Source organism: Lissotriton vulgaris, chromosome 1_1 (assembly GCF_964263255.1).
Source record: "Lissotriton vulgaris chromosome 1_1, aLisVul1.2, whole genome shotgun sequence".
In the NCBI taxonomy this organism is placed as follows: domain Eukaryota; kingdom Metazoa; phylum Chordata; class Amphibia; order Caudata; family Salamandridae; genus Lissotriton; species Lissotriton vulgaris.
This window is the reverse complement of record NC_141685.1, coordinates 408,942,960-408,958,771: the sequence shown is the minus strand read 5'-3', so window position 1 is coordinate 408,958,771 and position 15,812 is coordinate 408,942,960. Positions and strand designations below refer to the sequence as shown.

At 48.6% G+C, this 15,812-nt stretch overlaps 1 protein-coding gene across 3 annotated transcripts in view; it reads left to right on the top strand.

Annotated features, from left to right (window-relative positions):
- USP24 (ubiquitin specific peptidase 24) overlaps positions 1 to 15,812 on the top strand; it is a 1,909,144-nt gene that overhangs the window by 1,345,781 nt on the left and 547,551 nt on the right. For all 3 annotated transcript variants that reach the window (XM_086952711.1, XM_086952716.1, XM_086952707.1), the window contains exon 51: positions 3,315 to 3,465. In XM_086952711.1, coding sequence (XP_086808837.1) covers positions 3,315 to 3,465 — 151 coding nt within the window. The remainder of the gene's footprint in view (positions 1 to 3,314; positions 3,466 to 15,812) is intronic.

The following is a 15,812-nucleotide window of genomic DNA, read 5'->3' as shown; positions in this document are numbered from 1 at the left end:
TCTTGGCAGAGTGATCTGTTAAGAGTATATAACATAGAGTTTGCTAAGTTTCCTAGTTGCAATATTTCAACCCAAGACGTGGAGCTTGGTCAATTGTTGGGAGCTATGGGCCTTGTCTGTGCTAACTCAAGAAAGGAAGCGGATCGGCCCGCAAAGCGCACCCTTAACATAGGGCATAATCTATGGGGCAAAACTGCCCCATAGATTATGCATTTACCCAAGCATGGAGCTTCCACTTAATTAAACACTTCGAAATACTTATGGTTGAGGGCAGTGACCACTACCCACTGCTGATAAAATTTCAGGCAAACAGGCCCCCGCAGAGACAAAAAGCGTTAGAAGTAGAGGTTGAATACCCAAAGCTACTTCCAACCCGGATTGGTGAAGAATATATAAAGAAACTGAGTGCATTCCAGTTAACTGTTGCGATGGAAAACCTACTACCAGGACATATCCTGGTATGAGGGTACAATAAGGCAACTGGTAGAATGCCTCAGAATAAAAATCAAACATGACAAAAATGAGTTAGTAAGTAAAGCTAAATTACACCTAATAATAAACCATGGTTTGATGACGATTGCTGGAAAGTAAAGACCGGTATTAGGCAACATGAAAGACGTCTTAGAGATGGATACAATGATGTATCATCACTTGAACTTAAGAAATTAAAAATAAAATACAAGGTAATTATTAGAGATAAAAAAAGATCCTATAAGGATAAATGCTGGATGAATTTACTTGAGGCAATAGAAGAAAAAAAAAGTGAAAGGTTTCTGGAAGCTGATACAAGAATGTACGGGGAAAGTTGTAGGGACCCTGCAGTTCTCCGTTCCAGAGGATAAGTAGGTGGTCTATCTTGAGGAAATTTGTGGTAAATGGCCAAGGAGGGTGGAAATAATACCCAATAGCTGGCCAGGAGTCAGGGAAAAAGTAAAAGAGCATTTCTCCCCAGGTCATATTAGGAGCATAATAGCTGGGTTAAATTTAACACGAGCTCCCGGCCCAGATAATTGACCAGCAGTCCTTATAAAAACAAATCCAGAGTGGTGGGTCGAGTTTTTCTCGAATATTTTCCAGGGGATATTAAATACTGGAACTATGCCAGATAGTTGGAAAGGGGCTATTATCAGACCAATACACAAAAAAGGCGACGTAAATTGCGCTAAAAACTATCGCCTGATAAATCTCCTGGACATAGGCGAAAAAGTATTCTCCAAAGTAATCTTAGTTTTGCTAAAGGATTGGGCAGATGATAAACAGATAGTACCCCCAGAACAGGGTGGGTTTAAAGAAGGACATTCAACGGTGGACCACTGCTTTGCTCTCTGGTCCATCGCGCAGAAGTCGATAGAACAGAGGGGTAATTTATTCTGCTGTTTTGTGGACTTCCGTGCCGGATTCGACCTTGTGGGCAGGGAGCAGCTGTGATCAACCCTGGTAGGGTACAAACTACATGCCGATTTATTGACCTTGATCCAGGCCTTACATACTGAAAACTGGGCCCATATAATCTTGGATGAGGAGGGAGGATTGTCTGGGAGGGTCAAGATTGGTAATGGTTTGAGGCAGGGGTGCGTACTTGCCCCTCTACTCTTTTCCCTGCTCTTAGCTGACCTGCCTCAAAAACTAAGAGAGGTTAGATGGGCCAGCCCGAAACTGGGAGGTAACCATATATCCTGCTTATTATATGCAGATGATCTGGTGATTATGGGCCAGACAGAGATAGGTATCCAGAGAAAATTAAACATGTTTAAAGAATACTGCTTAAATAAAAAATTAGTAGTAAACATGGAGAAGACCAAAATCTTATGTTTCAGGAAGAGCAAAATAAAGTTCTCCTGGTATCTTGGCACAGAACTGCTCGAGAGGGTAGCAAAATACAGATATCTGGGAATGTGATTTACGAGTAACCTGAAATGGTATACCCATCTGGAAGCTTTAAAAATGAGGACATCGGCTTCTGTGAAGGGTCTAAAAAGATTTAATAGTGTATATGGAGAAATGTCGGATAGGCCGGTTATAAAAGCCTACCTAGCAATGGTCCCTCCACAATTCTTGTATGGGGCAGAGGTTCTTTATTTAAGTAGCAAAAACTGTTGGGATAAAGAGTAGGGAAATATCCTAAAAAGCTTGTTCTCGCTGCCAAGATCATCTATGGTACAAGCAGCAAGACTAGAGTTGGGAATCATCTCCTGCATGGCCTTAATACGTTTCTGGCAGCTTCTAGGGTCAGGGAGACCCTCAAAATTTCCCAGTGGTGTAAAGGTGAAATTGCCATCAGTGAGCGGACCTAGGCGAAAGAGACCAGAGCCACAATAAGTGAAGCGTATGGGAGGCTTGGGTTCAGGCTAAGCCAGCAGCTAGGCCATTTAAAAATAGGCAGGAAACAACTTAGGTCACAGGGATTTGAAATGTCCCGTATGCATGAACGTGAGTACCTCTTGCAAAAAAACGTCAGTGTCCCATATGACCTTGGCTTGGAAAAATGACCAACATTATCCATATATAGACCGGTTACCTAGCTACTGTTTAAAGCGTGAAGTGTTACGTGCGAATTGGGATCAACCCCTGTCATGCGAATAATGGGGTTTAACATTTTATGATAGATAGTAATGGTAAATGCACTTGCACGTTGGGTACCCCCTGTGATATTTTGCACATTTTATTAGATTGCATCAAGATTTTAGATATACGAAAGGAGATTTTATGCCCGATCTTCAAAAAATATAGGATTAAGAATAGGATGCAAGCTGTTGACCTTTTGGTGGGAATGGCGAACTTAGATATAGCCTGTGCTTTGGGGAAATTTATGGATAAAGTTGAAGTGTTCCTCAAGTGTACTGAGTAAGTTGTTCCATTAGGATAATACAAGATAGTGTCACTAAGGGATAACTGTATTGCACCCGACATATCGGAAGGACTTGATGCACATGTATGAATTATCTCATTTTTAATAATTTTAGGATGATATCCGATTCCTATTTTATAAGAAAATGGGCTATTTTATGTGTGATGAATATGTGCTTTTACATGATACTGCCTTGCTTATGCTTTTTAATGGAATGATAAGATGTAAATTGTATACTTTTCTGCTTGTAACAACCCAAATAAAGTTTTATTGACTTGAGAGTAATAAAGCACAGCAAGTAATTTAGTTTCCTGGCACCTTGTTTAGCTTAGAAACATTGGCCTTTCCATATATTTAGCAGCCTTTTGATGATCTATTTCTTTAGCTGAAAATGACTGTTAAAAGAATAACTTTTTAACTTTAGGACGTTAAATTGATTTGTTTCTACCTATGTTATTTCCATTAGATCTGCTCCTTCTTCACCCGAAATTTCACCTCAGTCATCTCCTCGACCACACAGATCTAACAATGACCGGCTTTACATCTTGACGAAGCTAGTCAGGAAAGGAGAGAAAAAGGGTTTGTTTGTTGAAAAAATGCCATTGAGAATATATCAGGTAAGCAAGATACCATTTATTAGGGACTGTCTTTTAGTTTGTTTTTTCTTTTTTTTACATCCTGTCTTGATTTATCAGGCTAAAATAATGTCGCAAAAAGATGAGCAAGTTTCTCATCTACTGTTTTGTAACATACAGTAAACATATATTAAAATATATTGTTTGTCAAACAACTCTGAGAACCCCACATGAGGTTTTATTGCAATTACATTAGTTAGGCACAGCAGGAAAATGGATTGTTTAGTGGGAGAAAAAAATAAGCGGACTACAGAGCGAATAGAGGAAGTGTTACAGTGGCCTAAAACAAGACCCAGTTGATGCAGTCAATCACAGCATTCCAAGTAACTCTCAAAGACTTTGTTGAAAAGAGACTATTTCTTTAACCATTTATGTCACTTTTTGTTAGATAGTTTGGGTTAGCGTGTCTGAGAACCAGTTTTTAGTTGTTACTTTTTGGTAAGCCTTCTAGTCAAGTAAAACTATATGTGAAGTGTGGGATTTAGAGGTTGGTGTCACTTAAGTTATTAAGACGGTGTTGGATGGTGGCCAGCTGTAAAGTAAACATGGTATTTGTGGTTCTTTAGTGTGAACATATTTATTAAATGTTCTAGGTGAATCACAATGTATGGAATTGCATGTTAGGCTTTGTGGCTCAGTCTTTGGGTTTGATGGTGATACGTTATTTGTTTGGCAATGTGTAAGAAGCACTTTATGGTTTGCGCCTGATGTAGATTATTGAATGTTTTGGCAGAGAAGCAGGTATAAAGAATGGTGCTTGCTGCAGACATTTGCTGTATTTGACACTAGTGCAATTCCTAACAAGGTCAACTCTGCTTTCCACCTTTCGTACTTCTGTAAATCAAGTAACATTAATTTGAGTAATAGTAACACCTGTTATCTACGTTGCTGGAGAAATGGAAGGAATGCCACATGCACCAAATTATTATTAGTGTAGATTGAGTACGAGTGAATTCACACTAGAATTGGGGGCATGCAAATTAAGAGAAAGTGAGGACTGTGCGAAGTTGGCCTGGTATATGGTGTACACTATTCTAGTGATCAACTTGCACCAGTCCAAACAACCCTAATGGTGATGGTTGTAAGTCAACCTTATAGACCAGCTATCCTAGTGGTGGCATGGACAGAACAGTCTTAGGCTAAAAGACCCTTGAGGGCGTGTAAAGCCAGCTGTTTTACCATATGTAACCCCCTGAATATCAAATGAAAGGACACCACACAGGATATATATAAAATATATATGTATTTATTTCTAACACACTCTGAACTCTTTATGAGGTCAGAGGCCAAAGCACATAACAAGACACTCGGTTATTAAACTTTAAGTTGCACAATTTACAGTTAGGGGCTAGGGGCCAAGCAAACCATATACTAAGAAAGTGGTATAAGTACCACGTCACGAGAAAAGGAAAGGCCTATGGCCTAGGGAAAGGCTGGGGCTACACTATCTCAACAAAAGTTTAGAAGTAGAAGGCCCACAGGTGACGCGTGCAGTGTCTTTACACACACGCGGGATTCAATGCAAAGTCAATGGGAACATAGAAGTTAGATATAAAAGGATTTAGGACACTTCCGGTTGAGCTAGGAGGAAACAACTAGAGACTTAGACACTTGGATAGTCAATACCCTTGGGAGCACCGAAGTACTCGCGTTACCTCACCCACGGACGGGGGGTGCATAGGTGTGAAGATGTGTCGGGTTTCGTCGTTTAAGCCTATGGAGACCTGAAGAAAGATGCTGCAGTCGACAAGGAGAAAGATGTCCGGGTGGATCCAAGGGTGGATCCGAGTTGAAGAAGACCTGAAAGCAGAGGGGACAGAGTCTAGGTCACTAGCCAGTGACCGGGTGGAACTAGATGTCGTCGAGGAGCAATCAGGTGCTGGGGTGAAGCTTGTCTTTGCAGCCACGCGGACCAGGAGGCGTCGAGTACGACCAGGTGCTGAAGAGGAGCTGTCCCACGAAGGTTCTCGCAGATGGAGGGGTCGGCTTCAAGATCGGAGCCAACAAGCCTAAGCAAAGGCAACCCACGCAGGATACACAAAAGACTTCTGGTGCAGACCAGGAGGGTCTGAGGTACTTCACCTCTTCAGGGAAGCAAGGGCCAGTCTGGAGCAACCAGACCAGCGATGGATTTTCAAGAGGATTGTCGCCACAGGGCTACAAGCTAACGGGCCAGCAACCGGACGTGTCGAGCAGAAGGGCCCCACGCAGAACTCATGGAGTGTGGGGGGCTGATCTTCGTCGCAGATGTAGCTCGGGATCGGGGCTTCTCAATCCCCAGTGCACAGCTTTGAGGGTGCTGTAGGAGAGTAGGGCCTGCAATCCTATGATCACCCAGATTTTTTGCTTTTGTTTCACTGGTTTACGACTTTCTCTGGCTGTGGGCCTGCTAATCAGACCCACAGCCTAGCTGTTCTCACTAAATTACAACGTGTACCTTAGGTGCATTTACCAATTGGTACTGGGCCACCTTATCAGACCCTGTAACTCAGGGCATAGGTGTACCCAGGGCCTACCAGGGGCTGAAGCATGTATTATGCCACCCCTGGATGGCAGTCTAAATCTGACACAACTGGCTGCACGACAGCTGGGGCAAGGTGGTGTAATCACCCTTTGCTTTAGATATAGTATACCTATATCTAACCCTAAAATGGACACACAGATTCCTATCAATCACTCCTATGGCAGGCCTTGACAATCCTGAAGGCAGAGTGCTTGGAATCGTGTGAGATGGTGCTCTGGCATGAGCTGAGCCCGTTTGCAGCTTGCGGAACCAAGTCCTAATAGCTGTTCCATGATAACGCATACCATATACTCTTAAATGCATTATAATCCTCGCGGTTAAATGCTATCTTTGGTATCGCTTTATCAAAACATGTCGAGTAAGGTGTCATACGAATTGGAAAACTAACCCCTCGCCAATTCTGGCGACTGGGTTAGCATTCCACCCTTCTAGAGGGACACGACATGTATGTAACTGTGAACCCCGGTTAAAGTTAACTCAAGCCTCAGCATCACAAAATGGATGCTGTCACCACAGACACAAGTCTGACCCCCTGCAGCTGGGAGTCCTTCCAGCGAGGGGAGCTTGGACAAAGGTTTTCCTGTCAGGGGCGGTGCTAGCACCATCCCAGACAGGGTTTTGTGTATCCTGGGTAGGCAGGGCTTTTCAGGAAGATGACTGCAAGTGGCACCCCGGCGCTCACTACGCATCTGCCGGCTAGAACCAGTTCCAGGGGCACACCAGCCCTGGCCTGGGGAAAGTCCGGCATGGGAGAGGGGTGTAACCACCCCCCTTCCTGGTCCCACCCCTAGGGCAGGACCTAGTCGCGTACCCACCCCTTTCTTTAGGATGAAGGCAGGAGCGGGGACCCTTCCAAATTAGATCATCTTTGAATCAAGAAACTACTTTCCACGAAAGGAACTCTCGACTCTTCTCAAGATTTCTCCCTTGTGACTAAGGAGTAGTCACCCTGCATCCGCAGGCACCATCTAAGAACTCTGCGGTTTGCTGCACGTCCTTCCTCCGGAATCCGACTGACCAGCTCGACGAGACCCGGCTTCCCTGGCACCTCTACCTACTTATACAGCTAAGCTGAGAACCGTAGGTGCGACGAGACCTCGAGGGACCGGCCATCATCAGAACTGCACGACTTCTATCCAGCACGACCGCCGAGGGATTCTCTGGTGAGTGCTTTGGGGTCCGAGAAGCCCCGACCCTGAGCAGCTCCAGCACCGAAGTCCAGCCCCCAGCATCTCCACGATCTGCGTGGGGCCCTTCTGCTTTTTGCTGCTCACCGCGTTGTCTGGCTACTAGCCCGCTGGCTTGTGGCCTTCCCGACGACGACAACGCTGCTGGTCTGGTTGCTCCAGACTGGCCCTTGCTCCCTTCCAAAAGAGGAGCACCCCGGACCCTCCTGGTCCACTCCAGACGCCATTTTAGGTCCACCGCGTGGGCTTGAATTTGCCAAGACTTGTTGCCCCAATCCTGGGTCCAGCGACGTCGACAGCATCAATCATCGTGGGACAGCTCGCACCTCCATCCTGGTCGCCAACAACGCCTCCTGGTCCGTGAGACTGCAGAGCCCAGCGTCGCCCACTCACCTGGTCGAGGTGACTACCATCCGGTGCCCTCCTGGTGCCATCTGATCACTGGCTAGTGGTCACGAACTTGGTCCCCTCTGCTTTCAGGTGTCATCCATCTTCGATCCAGGCTTGGATCACTTCGAACAATCTTCACTGGTCGCCTGCCAGCAACTCTTTCTTCAGGCTCCTGGTCCGTCAACGAGTATTCCCGACGTCTTAACAGACCTATGCAGCCGCAGCCCCTGGGCTAGGTAACTTCGGCATTTCGGTGCCCCAGCATAGCCTCACTACCCAAGGGTCCAGAGTCACTGTCGTTTTCGACCTACCTTATCGGGTTCGCCCGAGAACACTAACTTTGCTTTTACTAGCTCCCATAGACTTTGTCCCGCATCCCGCGTGAGAGTGCACACTCTGCACCCGAGTCCCCTAGGCCTCCTACTAGTAATCTGAAGGTTCAGTAACGTAGTCCTAGCGATTCCAAAGCCTATTAGTCCAGTACTTACCTGCTAGTAATTTCGCATTCCACTTCCATAGTATATGGTTTTCCGTGCCCCTCGGGCATTTGTGTAAATTGTGCAACTTGAAGTATTTTCATAAGAGTTTTGTTGTGTGCTTAGTACCCTGTCCTCATAAAGAGTACAGGGCTGTTGTGATTTAAATAAATACACTGTTTATTTTAATAACACTTGTTTGGTGTCCTTTCACTTGGTGTTCAAGGGGTATATGTGATGGTATAACAGCTGGCTTAACACGCCTTCTAGAGTTTAGCCCGAAGACTGCTCTTGTCCATGCTACTAGGATAGCTGGTCTATCGGTTGACTTACAACCAATCAACATAAGGGTTGTTTGGACTGATACATAGTGATCACTAGAATAGTGAACACTGAATAACTGGCCAACTTCTCACAGGTGCCTCAGGAGCTGCACAGGTAGCAAGTTGCAGGCTTTTCAAGATGTCGCTTCCCACGTGTCTCGTCGCCTCCACGGATCTCAGCTATGCTGCAGTCGTGAAGAGCGGGTCAGAGAGGTCTGGAAGTCTGGGTCTTGTCAGGCTCTGTGCTCGGGTTCCTGCGGGAACGTCGACAAAGCAAGCCATCGATTTGCTGGATGGTGCCTGGTTGCCCAGGGTGGTCACTCCTTGGCCACAATGGAGATTCTTCAGCTTCAGCAGAATGTCGAAGGCCTAGAGTTTCGTTTCGGATTTCAGTCCGGATCAAATCTAAAGTCTCAGGACTCAGCTCCTACCTTTATACAACTAAAAGGGGCTGGATTACTGACTAGGTCCCTCCTCTGGGTGGGACCAGGAAGGGGGGTGGTTACACCCTCTCTCCTTTCTCCAGTTTTGCGCCAGAGCTGGGGCTGGAGTGCCGCAGCAACCGGTTTGAACTGGGGTATGCATGGAGCACATAGTGTGCCCCAGGCAGTGTCTCATTCTATTCAGCCCTCCCTGTCCCAATACAAAAAGCCCTGTCTGGGGTGGTGCTCGCACCTCCCCAGGCAGGAAACCTATTTTCCAAACCTCCGTGACTGGAAGGACTCCAGCTGCAGGAGGTCAGACTTGTGTCAGTGGCAGCAGCGTCCATTTTGTGACGCTGGGTCTCTGGTTAACTTTAACCGGGATAGTCAGCAAAAACATGTCTTCTCCCTCTAGAAGGGTGGAATGCTACCCCCGTAGCCAGAATTGGCGAGGGGGTAGTATTCTAAAGCGTATGACACCTTACACGACCTGTTTGGATAAAGCCAAACCAAAGTTAGCATTAACCGCGAGGATTATAATGCACTTAAAAGTATATGGTATGGCGATATCATAGAACAGCTATAAGGACATGGTTCCGAAAGCTGCAGACAGGCTCAGCTCATGCTAGAGCACCATCTCACACATAACCAAGCACTCTGCCTCCAGGATTGTTAAGGCCTGCCATAGGAGTGACTTATAGGTTACTATGTGTCTATATATAAGTAGGTATAGGAATACTATACCTAAGCAAGGGGTGATTACACAACTTTGCCCCAGCTGAGTGATCAGCCAGTTGTGTCAGTTTGGATGACCAGCCAGGGGTGGCATAATACATGCTGCAGCCCCTGGTAGGCCTTAGATGCACCTATGCCCTGGGTACCTATAGTACACTGTACAGTGGCTCAGAAGGTGACCCAATATCCAATTGGAGATGTACCTAAGGTACATGGAGTCCATTTTACAGAGAGAGCAGATAGCCTGGGGCCCTGATTAGCAGGATCCCAGGCCAACCAACTCGAAAACCAGCTAAACACTAGGCAAAAATCTGGGGTAACCATAGTCGGGTATCCACCTTCCTACAAGGACAACCAAGATCCATAATAAAATCACTTGAAGCTTAGGGGTACGCAAAGCAAATACAGACATTTCAAAGTAAATGAGTAATGAAACCAGGCACCATACATAGTCCTTGTCTATATATAGCACCTTCTGTTTGAGGTGGTCCTGCTGCAAACAAATGACAATAATTAAGAGTCTTTGTACTCTGTGAATGTGAAAGAACACCAAGTGATAGAATTACCCCCATGCGTCAGACTGGATCTGGAAAGTTTTCGTCAGCAGTACCCCTGCGGGTCGGAAGGTGGCCTTGTGCGGCTACGTGTCTGTCGTTGGCGTCGTGATGATGTTGCGGGCGCTATTTAGGCGCCGCTCACCTACGCTGATGTCAGTTCTTTCTTTTTCTGCGCCAGCAAGCACAGATCTGAGAAGAGCAGGTACCTCCAGTCATTTTTTGACTGACTTTTTTTAGACTTTTTGTCTCTATTTTTTCATTGAGTCTTCGACTCCTGGTGCAGTTAGGATGCCTGGTTTTAAGTCCTGCGAGGATTGTCATCGCATTATGTCGGTGACGGATCCGCACTGGGTGTGTCTTTTCTGCCTGGGGCATTACCACGACCCCAAGTCGTGCCCCGACTGCCGGGCCATGATGCCGAAGTCTTTGCGGGAGCGGTCCTGAAATCTACTGGAGGCCCGGAAGTCGGCTCCGCGCCATTCGAGGTCCTGATCCCGGTCCCGTGGGAGGTCGATCCTCAGGATCCAAGTCTTCCCACTCTGGGTCGGTAAGGCGAAGCACAAGAAGTCGAAGAAACGTCATTGTTCTCCGACTTCCCCTTGCCGGTTGCGCGATGCGGCTAAGGGTGCGGGTGGTGCATCCCCCGCGGTGCTATCGGAGCCTGTGGTGTCGCCGCCGGCCTACCCGCCCTTTCCGGCTCCGTCGACGACTCCGTCCCAGATACAGGAGTTCCATTGCTGGTGGCTCCGGTCCCGGCACACTGCCTGCTTCGGCCCCAGCGACGCGGGACCTCCATGGATCCAGGTCTGGATCCTGGTCGACGCCGGTTGACCTCATAACACCTCCACCAACGTCGACCCCACTGGCACCACTTCCAATGTCGCCCGCAGTTTCAGTCCCGAAGGGGACGTGGCGTTGGTCTGGCGTCGGTCGATGCCGTTCTTAACGTTGCTCTAGGATTTCTATCCTTATTTCCCCCCTGCTCCTTATTTTCAGCCTGTGGAACGGCCTATGGAGGAAGGGGAGGACTGGGAGTGGTCTGAGGACTCTTTTGCAGTGGATTGCGAGGATGACACGGACTGGGCAGAGGAGTTTGGGATGCCAGAGGTCTGGATACCTCACCAGACCGTGACATGCTATCTCCTCCTACCGTGGCTATGGAGGAGGGCGCTAGTTATGCTGTGGTGTTGCGTAGGGCAGCCGAGGCACTACACCTCATGCACCCTCCTGTGGCGGTCAGGACTAACCTCCTGACAGAAGTGCTTCAGCCAGCAGCTACTTCTGCGTTGCCACTGCTCCCCTTCAACAAAGCACTTTCCGACGTTCTTTTGGGCACCTGGTTCAGTCCCACCACAGGAGTTCCTGTGGATGGGAACATGGCCTCTCCCAACATCCCAACCCGAGAGCTTGGCTGTCCAAGCCTCTGCTTCCACGACCACCTTCCCTTCCACACCACCGGATAGTGAATCCAAGCAACTGGATCAGTTCGGAAAGAAGATTTTCTCTTCCACCATTTCTGCGCTGCGGTCCGTGAACCCCACTCTCTGTGGGATACAGTGGCGCAAGTGCTGCCTCAGTGTCTGGAGGAGGCCTGGCCAGCTCTGTCCCAGGCTGTTGCAGAGGGGAGAGACTCATATAAGTTCATGATTCGTTGTGGGCTAGACACCGTCGACTCACTGGGCAGATCGATTGCAACGACGGTGGCGGTTCGACGCCACGCCTGGTTGAGAGCAACTTGATTTTCAGGGAATGTCCAAAACACACTTATGGACATGCCCAAAATACACTTATGGACATGCCCAAAACACACTTATGGACATGCCCTTTGATGGCGGTCGCTGTGAGAAGTTGGCCTGATATATGATGCTCACTCGTTCTAGTGATCACCTTGTATCAGTCCAAACAACCCTTATGGTGATTGGTTATAAGTCAACCTTATAGACCAGCTATCCTAATGGTAGCATGGACAAAGCAGTCTTAGGTTAAACTCTTTTGGCATGTGAAGCCAGCTGTTTTACCACATATAACCCCCTTGAATACCAAATGAAAGGACACCACACAGGTAGTTATGAAAATAAACAAGATATTTATTAACTAACAAACACCTCTGAACTCTTTATGAGATCAGGAGGCTAAGCAGATGACAAGACTCTTAAGAAAAATACTTTAAGTTGCACAAGTTACAATGTTGCCCTAGGGGCACAACAAACCATATACTAAGTAAGTGGAATGTGAAAGTCGATAGAAGGAATGGAGCTGTCCAGAGGCTGTAGGATCGCTGGGACCACACTACCCTAACCTTAGGTATGTATTAGGAGGCCCACGGAACACGTGTGCAGAGTGTGAATTCACACGCGAGATGCGGAACAACGTCTATGGACAGTACAGTTCAAGTAAAAGGTGAGTACGGACAATCCTGACTAGTTAGGACTAAAACGACTGTGGAACTGGACACTAGGAGAGTCAATCTACCCTTGAGCACCGAAATGCTCTTGTTACCTCACCCAAAGGCTGCGGGTGCGAAGTCGTGTCGGGTTCCGGCGTTGAAGTCTATGGAGCCTGGAAGAAAAGATGCTGCAGGCGACCAGGAGGAAGATGTCCGGTGCGATCCAAGGGTGGATCAGTGAAGAGAAGAACCTGAAAGCAGAGGGGACAATGTTCAAAGTCACTAGCCAGTGACTGGAGTGGAACCAGATGTCGTCGCCGCGATCAGGTGAAGAGTGGACGCTTGTCTCTGCAGCCACGTGGACCAGGAGGTGTCTTCGACGACCAGGATGGAGGCACAAGCTGTCCCACGTAGGCTCTCGCTGTCGGCGGTGTCGGATCCGGATTTGGAGTCAACAGGCCTTGGCAAAGGCAACCCACGCGGTGAGTGGAAACGGCGTCTGGAGTGGACCAGGAGGGTCCGGGGTGCTTTTCCTTCTCAGGGAAGCAAGGGCCAGTCTGGAGCAACCAGACCAGCAGATTGGATTTCACGATTCGTCGTCTAGGAGGCCACTAGCCAGCCGGCAAGTGACCAGACAACGCGCCGTGCAGCAAACAGGCAGAATGGCCCCACGCAGATCTCGTGGATGCTGGAGGGCTGGTCTTCGGTGCAGGAGCTGCTCGGGGTTGGGGCTTCTCAGTCCCCAAAGCACTTGGTCGAGGTTACCTCAGAAGTCATGCTGGAGCGAAGTGCTGCTTCTTCCAAGATGGCCGGTCCCACGTGTCTCGTCGCATCCACGGACCTCAGCTGTGCTGCAGATGTAGGTAGAGGTCGGAAAGGTCTGGGAATCCGGGTCTCGTCGGGCTCTGAAGTCTGGATCCTCGAGGGAAGACTACAAAGGAAAGCCGCTGGACGCTGATGGTGCCTGCTTGTGCAGGGTGGACACTCCTTGCCCTCAAGGGAGATTTCTTCAGTCTTCTTGGCAGAAAGTCGAAGTCCAGAGTTTCTTCTGGTAGAGTTTCAGTTCAGGATTAATCTAACTTGGAATGGGACCAGCTCCTACCTTTATCCTGCTAAAGAGGGCTGTACTATCACTAGGTCCCTCCTATGGATGGGACCAGGAAGGGGGTGGTTACATCCCCTATCCTTTGTCTGGTCTTGCGCCAGAGCTGGGGCTGGGGAGCCCCAGGACTGGTTTAGACCGGTGTATGCACAGGAACACCTTTTGTGCCCCAGGCATGTCTCATTCCTTTCAGCCCTGTCCTACCCAATACACAAAATCCTGTCTGGGGTGGTGCTAGAACCTCCCAAGGCAGGAAACCCTTTGTCCAAGCCTCCCTCGCTGGAAGGACTCCCAACAGCAGGAGCTCAGACTTGTGTCTGTGGTGGCGGCATCCATTTTATGATGCTGAGGCTCTGGTTAACTTTAACCGGGGTTCACAGTTAGGTACGTGTCGTGCCCATCTAGAAGGGTGGAATGCTCCCCCCGTCGCCAGAATTGGCGAGGGGGTAGTATTCCAATTCGTATGACACCTTACTCGACATGTTTTGATAATGCTATGCCAAAGTTAGCAATAACTAATGCACTTAAGAGTATTGGTATAGCGTTATCATGTAAACAGCTAAAGGACTTGGTTCCAAAAGCTGTAGACAGGCTCAGCTCATGCCAGAGCACTATCTCACATAATTCCAAGCACTCTGCCTCCAGGATTGTTAAGGCCTGCCATAGGAGTGACTTATAGGAGTGTATGTGTCCATTTTAGGTTTAGATATAGGTATACTATATCTAAAGCAAAGGGTGATTACACCACCTTGCCCCAGCTGATTGATCAGCCAGTTGTGTCAGATTTGGAGGGCCAGCCAGGGGTGGCATAATACATGCTGCAGCCCCTGGTAGGCCTTGGGTTCACTTATGCCCTGGGTACCTATGGTACACTGTACAAGGACTTACAAGAGTTACCCAATTCCAATTAGTAGATGCACCTAAGGTACATGGATGTCAATTTAGAGAGAGAACACCTAGGCTGTGGGTCTGATCAGCAGGCCAACAGCCAGGGAAAGTCGTAAACCAGTGAAGCAAAAAGCAAACATCTGGGGTGACCATAGGATTGCAGACCCTACTCTCATACAGTCGCATCTTCGGCGACAGAGCAACCAGCGTGTTGGAGCGGTTTAAGGGCTCACAGGCTACGGCCAAGTCCTTGGGGCTTTCTGCAGTCCGCCCTCCGTCGCCTTCTGCTTTGCGGTCCTTTTGAGGCTCCGGAAGAGGGCCTGCAGCATTCACAACAGAGCCACAAGCCAGCGCAGCAACAATCCCAGCGTGGTTGCGAGTCCCGCCGTGGCAGACCATGGGGCCAGCGGGCGGGTCAGTCCACCTCCACCCGGCCACTTCTGCCTCCAAACCTTCTTAGTCTGAACTTTCAGGCCCATCAAACACCAGTGGGCACCAGGGTTTGCTATCACCTCCCCCACGGGCGCATCATATCATAGGACAGATGGGTTTTAGAGATAGTCTGGAGGGGCTAGTCCCTCCCCTTTGAGACTACCCCTCCAACCATGCCACCTCGTTACCACTGCAAGTCGGGGGATCACTTGGTGCTTCTTGAGTAGGAAGTTGCGACCCTCATGGCCAAGGGGGCCATCAAGTGCATTCTGACGCCAGACGTAGGTCAGGTTTGCTATTCCCACTACTTTCTGGTGCCCAAGTAGGACAAGAGCCTGCGTCCTATCTTAGACCTCCGGAACGTCAATCGCTTCCTCCACAAAGAGAAGTTCAAGATGCTCACTCTGGCGCAGGTATTGTCTGCTCTCGATCCACAAGACTGGATGGTAGTTCTGGACTTACAGGATGCTTATTTCCACATCCCAGTCCTGCGGGCCCACTGGCGTTACCTGCGGTTCACGGTAGGCCAGGAGCATTTTCAGTTCACTGTGCTCCCTTTTGGCCTTACTAGCGCCCCTCGGGTGTTCACGAAAGTGATGGCGGTGGTCGCAGCTCATCTGTGCAGATCAGGGGTTTCAGTCTTCCTCTATTTGGATGACTGGTTGTTGAAGGCGGGCTCGCCCCAGACAGTCGTCTCCGACCTCCAGACTACGGCCGACCTGCATTTGCTGGGGTTTTCCATCAGCGTGCCAAATTCGCACCTGGTTCCCTCTCAGAAACTCCACTTTATCGGAGCGGTTCTGTACATGGCACAGTTTCGGGTTTATCCTCCTGAACAGCGGGTTCGGGATATTGAGGCTCTGATTCCAATCTTTCAGCCTTTATCCCGGGTCTCAGTCAGGTTGAC